At 46.1% G+C, this 15,094-nt stretch overlaps 1 protein-coding gene and 1 long non-coding RNA gene across 7 annotated transcripts in view; one reads left to right on the plus strand and one right to left on the minus strand.

Annotated features, from left to right (window-relative positions):
• The window catches only part of TBXAS1 (thromboxane A synthase 1), a 173,922-nt gene that overhangs the window by 79,919 nt on the left and 78,909 nt on the right, over positions 1-15,094 (plus strand). For all 4 annotated transcript variants that reach the window (XM_006078778.4, XM_006078775.4, XM_006078777.4 and 1 more), the window contains exon 5: positions 11,753-11,869. In XM_006078778.4, coding sequence (XP_006078840.3) covers positions 11,753-11,869 — 117 coding nt within the window. The remainder of the gene's footprint in view (positions 1-11,752; positions 11,870-15,094) is intronic.
• The window catches only part of LOC123334815, a 111,526-nt gene that overhangs the window by 24,191 nt on the left and 72,241 nt on the right, over positions 1-15,094 (minus strand). The gene's annotated exons all lie outside the window — the stretch shown is intronic.

The following is a 15,094-nucleotide window of genomic DNA, read 5'->3' on the forward strand; positions in this document are numbered from 1 at the left end:
AAGACTCCCGTGCTTACATCTTTCCCAGAGAGTATCAATGTCTTAAGATTGGAAAAGGAAGACAAGTAACATGATGAGGGAAATTCATCCCCAAGTAACAAGTCTCTAACCCACTAAAGGAGGTATATATTCCATCTTTTTTTTTTTTTTTTTTGCAAAGTACATATCCTACTCTTTGTCTTTGATGAGAAAGCCCAAAGAATGGAAGAGATGACAGAAAATGGCACAGGTCAGGGCTGTCCATATTTTCAAAAAACGAGGAGATAAGAATCCTAATAGACATGATCAACAGCCTTCATGCTGATTTTTGGAAAATAGTCTAAAGTGAATGAATAAACAGTTGCTTGTGAGAATTTAGAGAATCTCTATGTGCCAATATTTTTTTTTTTTTTGTCAAATTAAACTCATCTTCCATCCTTATAGGAATAGTATTCACTTATAGGAATGTATTCATTCCTATACATTCTTATAGGAATATATTCACTCTTTTGTTGGTTATTTGACCAACCTTTGCACGCTTGTGATATATACCAGGCACTGTCTAGGTACCGCTTAGAAAGAGATAGAAAACTCAGTATTGTCCTCGAGGAGCTCATAGTCTAATGACAGAGGTAGAGAGGAAGGAAACCAGTATAATATAGAATGGTGAGCATGGAAAACACTGCTCCACCCAGAATGGGAAAAGGGAAAGGCTTATTAGAGGTGAGGTGGCTGAGACTGTCTTCTTAGAAAAGAAATTAGCAGTGCCCGCCTGCGTTCTGTACTGGTTGAGCTGTCCAGAGTGTTTCTTCGCATTAAATTTCACAGAAACTTAAGAGACTGGTACAGTTATCATCTGTATTTTACTGACAAAGAAATAAGACTCAGGTTATAGGAGGAAGACTAATAGAATCCATGTGCCACCTCCCAATTCAAGTCCAGGGCTTTTTCTACTGCCGCTATCGCAACAGCTGCCTAGGTGATGTTTCTGGATTGTCAAGGTTTCACAGAGTAATTGGTTACTTGCCCCAAACACACTCACCTTCCAGTCCCAGAGCATCATGTCCAACTGCTATTAACAAGAGAGTCCCCCACCTTTCCTACACCTGTCCAAACCCTTGGTATTCTTCCAGGCTCTCCTCAAATTCTTTCTCCCCCATAAAACCTTCCCTACTTCAACTCTCATTTACTCTTCCCCCTCTCTTAACTTTAACAGCATTGATCATCTGCATCAGTGGTACCCAACCTTTTTGGCACTGGGGGCAGGTTTCATGAAGGATAATTTTCTTCAACAGGCTTGGTGTGGGGAATAGTTTCAGAATGATTCAAGCACATCACACTTATTGTGCACTTTATTTCTATTATTATTACATCAGCTCCACCTCAGATCATCAGGCATTAGATCCCAGAGGCTGGGCACCCCCGGACTACGTCACTCCCATCATTTTCACGGTCACTCCCACTGTGCCTTTGACTATTTGCTGTAAATGAATAATGACTTTCACCCTAACTTGATTAACTTGAAGCTTATCCTTCTGTTTTATACCCCAGGGCCCAACCACATAATGACTCCTCAGTATCCAATATACCCTTGTTCAAAGTGAATTGACTCTCCATCAACTTAACATTCTCCCCAAGATGATTGAGGTAGTACTTGGAGATTCAATATACACTCTTCCTCTTGTAAGTCATTCACAAACATGTGAGAAGATCCATCAAGGATTAGATCTCTAGGAAATCCCAATGTTTATAGTTTTCCATCTGGAAATATACCTACTTATCTTCAGCTTAGTTTATGGTCTTTAAGCCAATCCCATATTCATGATAAAAACAATCCTTAGTGACTCAATTTCTAGAAGACCATCTTTAGAGTGGGATTTTCTCATAGGTTTTGAAAGTCAAATTAAATTGGGCTCTGCAGTTCCCTCTTATCCATATGCTTATGTATCTGCTCAAAGAACTCAAGGAGATTAGTGAGGCGTGATTTCTTCTTCCTGACACCATGCCGCCTCCCCTCTAATAAGCCATGTTCACTTGAGTGTTCAGCGATTCAGCTTTATTACACATTCATTCAGTAAACACTAAATGCTTACTCCACGCAAGCCTCTACCAAATGGTCCCTCATGATACAGAAAAGACCTCCGCATATTAGTTTGATGCATTAAGTGAAAAGGAACTTACATAACGCATGGTTTTATTTTCCAACTCTGAGAACCCATCTCTGCTCACAATCCAGGCTTGACTCATGTGTATGCATGACAGCCTGGTGGAGAGTGGAGGGGATGGGTTCACCTTTGAACTTGGATGTCAGCTATAGGCATCCCATGAGGGACTAAATAGGGCACATTTGGCTGGAGGTGGGGTGCCACCATGGGGAACTCCCTGACATAAGTCAGTACTGAGCATATATTTGAATTAAAAAACTGTTTAATGATACGTTTTTTTCCAGCTTAAGAACACGGGGCTGAACAAACTCTATGGGTTGGACCCAGGGTGGCAGCTAGTATTTCGAGTTTTCCAATTCACGTTTTCAAGGCACTCAGTGGAATGCAACTTCTCTCTCCTGTTTTCCAAATGGACCCCTTGGGCCTCTCTTACGCTCTCAGCACTTCCTCAAGTTGCTTCCGGTTGGGTGCAACCACACTTTATCGTTAAACCCCAATCATTCTCTTTAACATATACAGAACCTCAGTTTTCCCAGCACTTCCGGTCTTGGTTATTTTTATGCAGATATTTTTACTTAGCTCCTTGTGGCTATCAGGTACTTGGTGAAGCCAGGGGGCAGGTCTTTTTTTTTTTTTTTTTTTTAATCTGCAGAAACTGGAGCTGGGTCCATGTGACTCAGCAGAAATGGTCTTACCAGTAGTAGACCATTTCATTCCTGGCTTGTCAGGAAGGCTCAGGGTTGGGAAGCTATGGGAAGGGTGATAAGAGGAAGGGGTGGGGGGTCTTTGGCCCACATGAGGTTGGTCTAGCTGGATGCAGATCCAGACTGGGGGAGCTTAACCACTAAAGCTGCCACCCGGAGCTCTTGAGTTCTGGTCTGAAATGAGCCTGGCAAGCGGGTCAGGCAGCAGGCGTGCCCATTGCCAGGTTTTGTTATGTGTTTGTGGAATGGACTGGAAGGTGGTGGTGGTCACACGTGTGTGGGGTGGGGGTGCCAACCCTCAGGTCCTCGCAGGCAACTTGGGGTCAACCATCCAGGCACAGGTCCAGCCACACTGTTAACTCACATGTAAAACTACGTGATGGAGTTGGTGAGTGGTTTTATCCAGGACCATAAAACCTGCTTCCGAGATGGCACTAGGGTAAAGAACCCACCTGCCAATGCAGGAGACAAAAGAGATGTGGGTTCGATCCCTGGGTCGGGAAGATCCCCTGGAGGAGGGCATGGCAACCCACCCCAGTATATTTGCCTGGGAAATCCCATGGACAAAGGAGCCTGTTGGACTATGGTCCCTAGGTTCACAAAGATTCGGACACCACTGAGCGACTTAGTATTTAGCACGCACATAAACCCCTGGGCCTGATTCCCCAGAGGCAGCCTCTTCAAGGCTACCTTTGCCATCTCACTGCAAGGACACTGGAATGTTAGAATGAGTTCGTGTGAAGCCACAAAGCCCTTGGCACCAGCAAAGAGTGCCAAAGTTCTGAGGCAAATGCGTCACTGCAGACCTTTATAACCCACTGCATCTGTAGTCAGGCCCCATCCCAGGAGCAGGAGCGTGTGGCTGGTTGCAGAGCTCAAGAGCAAGGCAAACTCCACCCAGCGCTCCAGGTGGGTCAGGCCACCTAAGCTGGGCCCCCAGGGACCAGCCTGCTGCCACTCATGGAGGACGAAAGAGTCTCGGCCACCTAGCCCCAAACATGCCCCCTCCACCTGCAGCCAGCACCTCTCTGCTGACAGCTTTGGAATCTTCACTCATCTAAAGCTTCTGGGCCTCTTTCTTTTAAATAAAACATTGAGTCAGAGAAAACATTCCGGTTTTCAAGTGGGTGCAGGAAGATTTAAGTTGTGAGGATGGTTTTTGTCCATAACAGGGAAGCTCTCATCACCGAGTCAAACATTGACTACTTTTTTCAGCTTTGCATTTCTCAAGAAGTGTCAATTCACATGATGGATCCATAGCTCTGGGGACCATTCTTGCTTAAAGCCTAAACAGACTGCATAGAACCAGAAGCACAGGTGTGTGACCTAATTTGCCTGGCCCATGTCCGTTTTGAGGCAGTTCTCATTGGGTTTTTAATATATAATTGAATTTATTTATCTTTAATTGAAGGATAATTGCTTTACAACCAACCAATTGTATTGGTTTCTGTCAAACATCAACATGAATCAGCCATAGGTGTACATATGTCCCCTCCCTCTTGAGCCTCCCTCCCACCTCCCTCCTCTCATTGGGTTTTTTGGTTTGTTTTAATATTTATTTATTTGACTGTGTTGGGTCTTAGTTGTGTCATGAGGGATCTTTCATTTCAGGGCACAGTCTCAGTACTTGTGGTCCATGGGCTTAGTTGCCCCTTGGCATCTGGCATCTTCATTCCTCACCAGGGATCGAACCTGAGTCCCCAGCATTGGAAGGTGGATTCTTAACCACTGGACCACCAGGAAGTCCCAGGTCTTATTGTTTTATGTGAAACATCGTACCATGCACAGGAAACCCTGCATCCTGAGCCAAGCGCGTCTCCTCCCGGGCTGCCCCACCCACAGGAAGCCCCCATGGAAGTGGCCACAGTGGGATGCCTGCAACCTGCAGGTCTCTCCTCTCATCAGCTTTTCCCATTTCTAAAAAAGCCAAAGCTGGGGAATTGCACTTGATGATCTCAAACATCTTGCAGGGCCCCGGGTGTTCCGTGAAGCCTCAGTAACGTAGTACCATTGCCAAGAGGTATTGACTGAACCCTCAGCTGTTCTATCAGTGCCCTGCAGAGCTTTTCTAAACTTCAAAATCTTGTTGAAAATAATTTTATATTTCTGTCTTACTAAACCTTTGGTTCACTGGGAAGCCATCTTTAAATTTTTAAAAGAGAAATAAGTAATATCTTAGAGTCATATCTTCCCTCTCTGACTTTTGTGGTGGCAGAAGTAAAAACAAATGTGTAGGGACTTCCCTGGTGGTCCAGTGGTTAGGAACCCACCTTCCAATGCAGGGGACATGGGTTCAGTCCCTGGTCAGGGAACTGAGATCCCACATGCTGTGGGGCAACTTAAGCCTGTGCATCGAAGACCCAGAGCAACCGAAAAATTTAAAAATGTGTAAACTAGGAGATTGATAGCTAGAATTTTGGGAAGAGATCAGGAAATAAGCCATAGAAGTAATTCTGGTCTCTCAGTGGTTCTGTTCCTGAACTTTCCTAGGCAGGGCTGCCATAACCCAGTTCTTGCCTTTGTTCAAATTAGAAGGCTCCCCACCCTCTCACCTTTCATTGGCTGGTGCTGAGTTGGCAGACGGAGCCCAAGTTGGGGTAAACCTCACTTGTCCCCTGAACCTTAAATAAAATGTCCTGGGTCCCCTTGAGCCCTGGACATGCCACATCCCTTACTTGGAGGCCATGCTTTTAGGCTGGTCACAGTCTGAAGCCAAGAGAAGGAAGACGGTGTGATGTTCATGACCATCTTCTACTGGCAAAGAGTGAAGGGACAAAAATTGTCTTGTGGAGATGCAACACTTTAAATACTTCAAAACACCAAAATAAAAGCCCTGCTCAATTGGCTCAGTTGCTCAGTCTTTGTACAGCCAGATAGCAGTAGTCATATGTTGAAAATAGTGTATGTTCTCACACCTAGGATTGTGGGTTCCCCAGGTGACAGAATCCTAGGGTTTTCATTGACTGTAATAGACTGAGGGGCAGGGCACAGTGTTTCACACCCCTGGGGGTAGGAGAAAGATGGGCAGTAACCCTCTGCATCCTTGTCTGTGAGAGGTTGTGTGAGGAAGACTGTAACCACGGACCTGGCCTTTCTGCGATCATGGCATCCTTTCTGATAGCAATATTTCTGCAGCCTCCTTGACATACTTAACACCAAGCAAATCAGCAACACTCTCAGCCTGACCACTGAAGTAGGACAGCATCTCTTGAGTCTTTAAATCACCTCGCTCTGTTTACCTGCTGCCTGCAGCTCCGTGTGGTCATGTGAGAACTGTGGACTGCCCTGTCAGGATATCACAGAGCTGATACAGGCCTTGCGTCAACCCTCTGGCATATTCCAGGACACAAGAAAACTATTTTTGGCTATGACTTTATATCCCGTTATGCCTTTTTCATGGTAACACACGTGCCCATTTATGGCAAATGTGCATTGCACGCATTTTGCAGCACTCTGGGAAGAGGCTGGCAGTTCTTACGTGGCTCCACTGGGCCAGTGGAGAAACACTGGTTTGGCCCGTGATAAATCACCCAGTGCATGCTTGTTCACTTCATGTGAGCACAGAATGCAGAGGAATCGGCTTGAATAATCTGCTCCTCAGGATTGTTTGATTCTTCAGTATTTGAAGTTTATGCTTAGCTGGTCTGAATTAGGCTCTATTTTAAAGAGTTCTTAATTGAGGAACTTCCTTGGTGGTCCAGTGATTAAGAATCTGCCTTCCAATGCAGGAAACCCAGGTTTGATCCCTGGTTGGGGAACTAGGATTCCACATGCCGAGGGGCAACTAAGCCCGAGCACCACAACTACTGAGCCCACGTGCTCTGGAGCCCATCTCCACAGCTAGAGAAAGCCCACACACCCGGTGGAGACCCAGAGCAGCCACAGACATTTTTTTTAAAAAGATCTTAATTGAAAAGACAAACACTTTCAACTGTCTGAGGGGAATTTAGCAAGGGAGCCATGAGGCCACTGCTGAACCACGCTGCTTGTCAGGACAGTTTCCTAACTATTATCCCAAACTAATGAAATAATGTGAGAAGCACTTTGACTCTTGTGAGATCCACAGCATTGATTATAAACCACCCCATCTCCATCTCCAAATCAGCTGTGAGCTCTTTGAGGACACGGGTTCCATTCTTTGACTCAATAGTTTCAGAGCCACCACGGCACTGGCACATATTAATAGTAGGTTCTCAATAAATGTGCGCAGCTTGGCAGCATGGTGACCAACACGATTTCAGCTGAGGGTGAGGATGTCTCTCAGGTTTGGGGTTAGAGTAGGGTTTTCAAATGTTTCTGACTGTGACCTCCGATAAGAAATGTACTTCACGTCAGGACACAACACCGAACGCTTTCTCTCTCACGTACACACACTCACATACTCTCTCCAACATTCTCGCAGACACACCCATAAATAGCCCCATCTTGAACAAAAGTTCGACAACAAAACCCTTCCCCTCGCTTCACGAAATGTCCCTCTAATATTTTCTACTCTGCCCCATTCCTTGTTTCTCTCTCTTTTCTTTTCAATGCTGGTTGCCATCCACAACATTCATTCATGACCGGTTACGGCCTGCAGTCTGGAAGCCCCTGACCAGAGTCTGAGTGGAGTCTGGTTCCCTTGGACCTCCCTTCTTCAGCAGGGTCTTCCCTTCCTGCCTCAGCACTCACAGTCCGGCCCCATCAGTTTTACCAGTCTCATTCCTGCAGGGCAAGCCTCGCATTCAAAGGCCTCGCTCAGTACATCTAATCAGTGATTATGTGTAGACGGGGCTGGGGGAGGGGGATGGATGGAGAAGTTATTGTGACACGGGTGTGGAGTTTCAGTTATGCAGGATGAAGTTCTGGGGATGGATGGGGCGATGGTTGCACAACAATGTGAATGTTCTTAATACCACTGAACTGTCCACTTAAAAATGGTTAAGATGGCAAATGTTGCATTATGTGTATTTTGCCACAAGTAAAAAATACATGTATTATATGTGTGTATGTGTGTAAACAAACAAACTGGCTTCCCTGGTGGCTCAGACAGTAAAGAATCTGTAAAGAATCAGTAAAGAATCTCCGGAGAAGGCAATGGCACCCCACTCCAGTACTCTTGCCTGGAGAGTCCCCTGGATGGAGGAGTCTGGCAGGCTGCAGTCCATGGGGTCGCTAAGAGTCGGACACGACTGAGCGACTTCACTTTCCCTTTTCACTTTCACGCATTGGAGAAGGAAATGGCAATCCACTCCAGTGTTCTTGCCTGGAGAATCCCAGGGACGGGGGAGCCTGGTGGGCTGTCATCTATGGGGTCGCACAGAGTTGGACACGACTGAAGTGACTTAGCAGGAAAGAATCTCCTGCAGTGAAGGAAAGTCAGGTTCTATCCCTGGGTGGGGAAGATCCCCTGGAGAAGGGAATGGCTACCCACTCCAGTATTCTTGTCTGGAGAATCCCATGGACAGAGGAGCCTGGTGGGCTATAGTCCATGGGGTTGCAGAGTCAGACGCAACTGAGCAACTTTCACTTTGAGAAAAACTAATTTTAAAATAGCTGTAGTGGTTTAAAGAAGGAACTTATGGTTCCCAGGGGGAAAGGATGGGAGGAAGGGATAGTTAGGGAGTTTGGGAAGGTCGTGTAGGGAGTTTGGGAAGGTCGCGTACACACTGCTGTATTTTAGATGGATAACCAACAAGGACCTACTGGATAGCACCTGGAACTCTGCTGAATGTCATGTGGCAGCCTGATGGGAGGGCAGTTTGGAAGAGAATGGATACATGTATATGTTTAAACTATATCTGGTATGGTGATCAGGAGGTTAAGTCCTTGAGGTTGAGAAAGTTCTTAAAAGTCATTTAGACAACCCCCTCCACCCAGTGTGACCTCGTGGACTGTAGCCTGTCAGGCTCCTCCATCCATGGGATTTTCCAGACAAGAATACCCGAGTGGGTTGCCATTTCCTCCACCGGGGGATCTTTCTGACCCAGGGATCAAACCCAAGTCTCCTGCATTGCAGGCAGACTCTTTACTGTCTGAGCCAGCAGGGAAGCCCATATTTTAAATGGATAACCAACAAGGACCTACTGTACAGCACCAGGAACTCTGCTCAAGGTCATGGGCAGCCTGGGTGGGAGAGAGTTTGGGGGAGAATGGATACATGTATACCTTTAAACTATATATATATCTGGTGTGGTCATCTGGAGGTTAAGTCCTCAGGGCTCAGAGAGTTCTTAAAAGTCATTTATACTCCCCACTCCATCCAGGCCACTCAAACCTCCCGTGCAGAATTTCCAAGAAGTAGGATACAGTCTCCAGTGACAGGGCTCACCACTCAAGGCAGGTTATTTTTATCTTGCAACCTTCTGACTTTATTGGGAAGTTCTTTAGATGAGCTGGAATTTTCCCCACAGCTCCCACTATTGACCCCAATTCTACCACCCAGGGTCAAAAAACAAGCCAAGTTTCCTCTTCCATGTAATATACATTCAAGAAATAGCTTTTGAGCACAGATTAAGGGCCATGATCCGATCTCCCAAGCTTTCCAGCTATTCATTCCTAGATCTGTCAGCTTGTCCCCTCACCATCCGACCACTCTTCTGGAATGACCAATTGGCCGTTTCCCTCTTCCAGTATCATATCTAGAAATGAAACCATTACTCTAACCAATGCCCCTGAAATCCTCCATCAATGAAGGAAGAATTCTAATAGAAACTGTAGGCCCAGGGGACAGTATTGTCGTGGCAGGCCGATAAGGGAGACCAATGCTGACATATTGCATGGGGACTGGATTTCTCCTCTAAGCGCAAGATAAAAATTTTCATGGAGACAATCCTTAGGTCTGAAGGACAGACACGAAATCCAATCAACCTTGGCTCATCTCCAATTTATTCTGTTTCATCAGAACCCCATAAACCACCACCCAACTTTCCTTGAAGTGAAATGCTTTATTACATGTAGCTTAGCACAGAATTTGCATTTGCCAACATATAAATAAACATAATGTACAATTTTCTCCTTTGACTCTGGAACCTAAACAAATGGGTTATGTTCTAAAAATTCCATAAAACCACAATTCTGTATAGTGACCACGGTACTCCTAAAGAATTTTATTCTAAATATAGAGAGGTATTCCTCTGCAGAAAAATATCCCAGCAACTTGGTTCTATTTAATAACGTATAATTAAGTCCCTCCAGATACTTTGCAATTATGTTTTATAGCTTATTTTGAGTGTTCATATTTTATCAGAAAATTATAATTTTCTTCTAAACAGGAGTTCTTACAAGGCTTTTGAGTTATGGTGGCTGGCTTCATGTTTCAACTATAATTAAAATAGTGAAAAGAAATAGCAAAACCGTACATTACGTGTGTGGTTCTGAAGAAAGCTTGGTCCTCCGGTCCCCCTACTTCCCCTCACCCTGCAGCCCTAGGGCTAGGGGTGCTCTGAACAGCTGTGGAGGCCCCCCAGTTTTGACCACTTGGTCAGAGTGGCTGGTTTTAGGAAGGAAGAAAATGGCTTGGGAAGAAGTGATGACAAGAAGGGATTTCCCTGGTGGTCCAGTGGTTAAGAATCCACTGTGTAATGCAAGGGATGTGGGCTCGATCCCTGATGGGGGAACTAGGATCCCACATGCTATGGAGCAACTAAGCCAGCACACCACAACTAGAGAATTCGTGCACTGCAACTAAGACTGGACACAGCCAAATAAATTAAATATTTTTGTTTTTTTAAAAGGGATGAGAAGACCTCATTCTTTGCATGCTTCCAGATTCAGCAGGACTATCTCCTCCTCAGAGAAGCCTTCCTGGCCATTTAATCCCCTATCATTTTCTCACCTTGCTGCCCCCACTCCACTCCCTTCATAAGGGGCTTGCTTCCCTTGTAGCTCAGTTGGTAAAGAATCCGCCTGCAATGCAGGACACCCCAGTTCAATTCCTGGGTCAGGAAGATCCCTGGAGAAGGGATAGGTTACCCACTCCAGTATTCTTGGGATTCCCTGGTGAACAGATGGTAAAGAATCCACTGGCAATATGGGAGACCTAGGTTGGGAAGATCCCCTGGAGGAGGGCAAGGCAACCCACTCCAGTATTCTTGCCTGGAGAAACCCCATGGACAGAGAAGCCTCGCGGGCTATGGTCCATAGGGTCACAAAGAGTTGGACACGACTGAGCAACTAAGCACATCACTCCCTTCATAACACATGCTTTCCCTTGAACTAAAACGATAGCTATTTGTCGGTTTAGGAGCCGTCTGCTTCCCCACTAGACTACCAACTCGGTGAGAATCAGTGCAATGTCTTCCTTATTTAGCACTGTAGAGGCAACTTCTCACATAGACATTCAACAAACATTTGCTGAATGAGAACAATGAATGAAGACTGAGGGAACGCACACACAAGCATGGTGACAGGCCCTCTCGTGGAAGCAGCTCCGTTGACACATGCTTCTTAAGGACTCTCTTTCTTCCCTTCCCCTCTCCCAACCACATTCCAAGGACCCAGACATCTGGCCCAACCTAACCAATCTAGCCACACAAAACCCCTTGCCACATAGTTCAGACATGACACTCAATCCCAGGAAAGACCAGCCCACCTCCAAGAAGCCTGATGCTGGGTCTTCAGGGAGTGTTCACTCAGCAAGGGGCTACGGAACACACAGAAGCCACTGAGTTGTCTATGGTGATGACCACAGACTAACGAGGTAGAACGGGGCCAGAGGAGCCTCCCCGTCTGCTCCTAGGGGGCCTCAGCCATGGATCTTGAGATCACTGTCCATGAGACTTTATATTCCTCATACCCTTGCAAGAGAAATCTAAATGTTGGTCATGGGTGACTTTAACCAGAGTGTTTATTGTGGACTCTGTGACCACTGAGCTGGCTTGGGCATCCTGGAGTCCTAACTCTCTGCTTGTCTCTTTCCAAAAGGCAACGGGTTTGGAGCCCAGACCAGTGGCCGACAGTGTCCTGTTCTTACGTGACAAAAGATGGGAAGAGGTCAGAAGTGTCCTGACTACGGCTTTCAGTCCTGAAAAACTGAGTGAGGTAAGACACAAGAAATGCAGAGTATCTTCTGTAAGGAGCAGGTTTCCTCTCTACAGATTGTGAGGGGAGGGGGTTCGCTTTGTGTCACTTGTCCAATGTCCTGCCTGCTGTGCCCTTCAATCCTGTTATCCAGAAAGCTCATGAAACTGTCCTGGAGAGTCCTCCCTTTCTCCAACCTATCACAGCCCCAGTTGCCATGAATCTGTAGTGAGTAGCACGCACACAGGGCTCTCCTGCTGAGTCCCAAGCTCTGGCCAGGGCACTTTGAGGGCACCCAGGAGAAAACTGGAGGGGCTCTCCCCAGACTTTCCTGTATAACAGATCACCTGGAGATCTTGTTAAAATGCAGATTCTGATTCAGTAGGTCTGGGGTGGGCCCTGAGATTCTGCATCTCTAACAAGCTCCCCGGTGATGCGGATACTTCTGAACAGTGAACCACACTTTACATGTTGTTGTTCAGTCTCTCAGTCATGTCCAACTCTTTGAGACCCCACAGACTGCAGCTCACCAGGCTTCCTTGTCTTTCACCATCTCCCAGAGTTAGCTCAAACTCATGTCCTTTGAGTCGATGATGTCATCCAACCATCTCATCCTCTGTTGTCCCCTTCTCCTGTCTTCAGTCTTTACATAGTAAGGAACTAGAGAACATCCTGAAACAAAGGAGAGCTTTGAGTCAAGTCTGAAATAGGGAAGAAATGGCCAGGGATTATTAGGGAGGGGTATGAGAATGGCCTTGGCAGACCTCCAGGCAGCCAGGCACACCCAGGCTAATCTTCATGGCCAAGTCAGAGGCAAGAGTCTCATTTACAAGATGCCATTAAACCTGGGGCTCCCTCCTTCCCCCAACTAGGGATCCACCCTTCCCTACCAGTTGTACAAATAAAACCTACTGTTTGTCCTGCTTCCTGGCCAAGTTCTCTCACTTGATCCTCACTGAAGGCACCTCAACTGCTAGTTTGACTTTGATGTCTGTTCTGAATTCTGCAACAGCTCAGGACTGAGTCCTTGAGCCCTTCTGAAGAGAAATGGCTAAGGGGTTGCTATGGTTTTTCCAGTAGTCTTGTATGGATGTGAGAGTTGGACCATAAAAAAGGCTGATCAGTGAAGAATTGATGCTTTCAAACTGTGGTGTTGGAGAAGACTCTTGAGTATCCCTTGGACTGCAAGGAGATCAAATCAGTCAATCCTAAAGGAATCAACTCTGAATATTCATTGGAAGGACTGAAGCTGAAGCTCCAATACTTTGGCCACCTGACATGAAGAGCTGATTTATTGGAAAAGACCCTGATGCTGGGAAAGACTGAAGGCAGGAAGAGAAGGGGATGACAGAGGATGAGATGATTGGACGGCATCACTGACTCTATGGACATGCATTTGAGCAAGCTCCAGGAGATGGTGAAGGACAGGGAAGCCTGGCATGCTGCAGGCCACGGGGTCACAAATAGTCGGACACAACTGAGCAACTGAACACCAATGGAAGCTCACATTCCCTGGAGAAAGCCATGGCAACCCACTCCAGTATCTTGCCTGGAGAAGTCCATGGGCAGAGGAGACTGGCAGGCTATAGTCCATAGGGTCGCAAAGAGTTGGACACTGTCAGAGCAACTAACACTTTCTCTTTCGCTTCAAAGCTTACACGTACCAGACAACACTAAGGGTTCCCGCTTGTTTCAGAGAGAAACCTCCTTCCTGTTTGAGAAAAGAACTCTGCCTTCAGGGAGTGCGGGCTTGCTAATGCTTCACTGTGAGTGGGTAACAACAGCCTAGCCCGGCAGAAGGGCGTGGACCCCATCCCGCAAGCGCAGGCCTGCGCATGCTCAGTGCCTCTTTTCCGCTCCAGGGCCTGATATGGGAGGGCGTGAAGAGCCGGAGCGGGTATGCAGTCATGTCACCTGGGGAGCTCTGCAAGCTATTGCTGTCTGGGCCCCACATGGAGACGAAATTGGTTTGGTTTGGAACGCAGCCTGGTTTTGAGGGGACTTTACAGCTCCCCAGGCAATTCTGATGTAAAGCTGGAATTGGGAACCACCACTGGTAGAGAAATTCCCCACAAGGAAATATGAGAAGGGGATTGTCCTTCTGCAGGTGGAGCCCAGGGCCCTGCTCCACAGTCAGCTGTGTTATATAGACTGAGGATTCAGTGAGAATTAGTTTGAAAGAAGGGCCTGCTTCTTTAAAAAGCTGTAAAGCATTATCTGGATCACCTTTCTTACACCCGGTCACTAAATGTTGAGTTAACCAAAAGGAGGGGAGGGAGGAGCAGAGATAGGTAAACCATGGGCTCACATCAGGAGCTCAGACAGGTTGCGACGTCACACTTCCTTATTCGTAGATGCAGAAAGAATCTCATCATTCCTTAAAAAAAAGAAATTGATGAAGGGCATCTGATTTTTTTTTTAAGTAAGAAAGAAAGATTTTGTTCATTTTTGACAGTTTTGTGCCCTGTTTCTTTGAAGGAACAAAAGAAAAAAGATGGGCTTTTTTGGTGGTCCAGTGGCTAAGGCTTCAACTTCCAATTTGCAGGGGGTGTGGGTTCAATCCCTGGTTGGGGAGCTCAGATCTCATATGCCTTGGGGCCAAAAAAACCAAAACATAAAACAGAAGCAATATTGTAACAAATTCAATAAAGAAGTTTTAAAAATGGTCCATATAAAAGAAAAGACCCTTATCAGGGTCTCGATTTCTTTAACATTTTACAGGGTACACTCTAGAAACTGATACAGTGTCATTGCCCAAACAAATTTAGTGCTCCTGGGATCCAATGCATTTTCTCCTTTTGGTTCAGAAATCAAATTCTTAGTGCCTGAATTAGCTGCAGAAAACAGAGTTCCTCTAAGAGGTTCGTAGCACTAAGATGTCTAGGAGAAAGGGGCTGGTAAGAAATAAGAGGGAGGGTGAGGAGAGTGGAGGAAAGAGAGAGGAGAAGAAATTTCATAGATTCCCTAGGTTTTGCTTGAGATCTATCTCATTGTTTAACATAATCTACAAGTAAACTTAAAGCTCCATTGGAAATCATCTTTTCTACTCAATACAGTTCAGTTTAGGTTTCTGGGTTTCAATCGAAAGGATGCTGTTTCCGGGCAGAGGGAGTCACCTTTGTCCTCACCTGTGGAGAGTTTAGACCTGGTGACTTTAAGGTTTCTGGGTGACATCTAAGGCAGAAGTTGGCAGCACATCTTGAGCTCAGGAGAGAAAGGTAGGAAAGATGGGCCACGGGGATGTAA

The sequence above is a fragment of the Bubalus bubalis genome, chromosome 8 (genome assembly GCF_019923935.1).
Source record: "Bubalus bubalis isolate 160015118507 breed Murrah chromosome 8, NDDB_SH_1, whole genome shotgun sequence".
Taxonomy (NCBI): domain Eukaryota; kingdom Metazoa; phylum Chordata; class Mammalia; order Artiodactyla; family Bovidae; genus Bubalus; species Bubalus bubalis.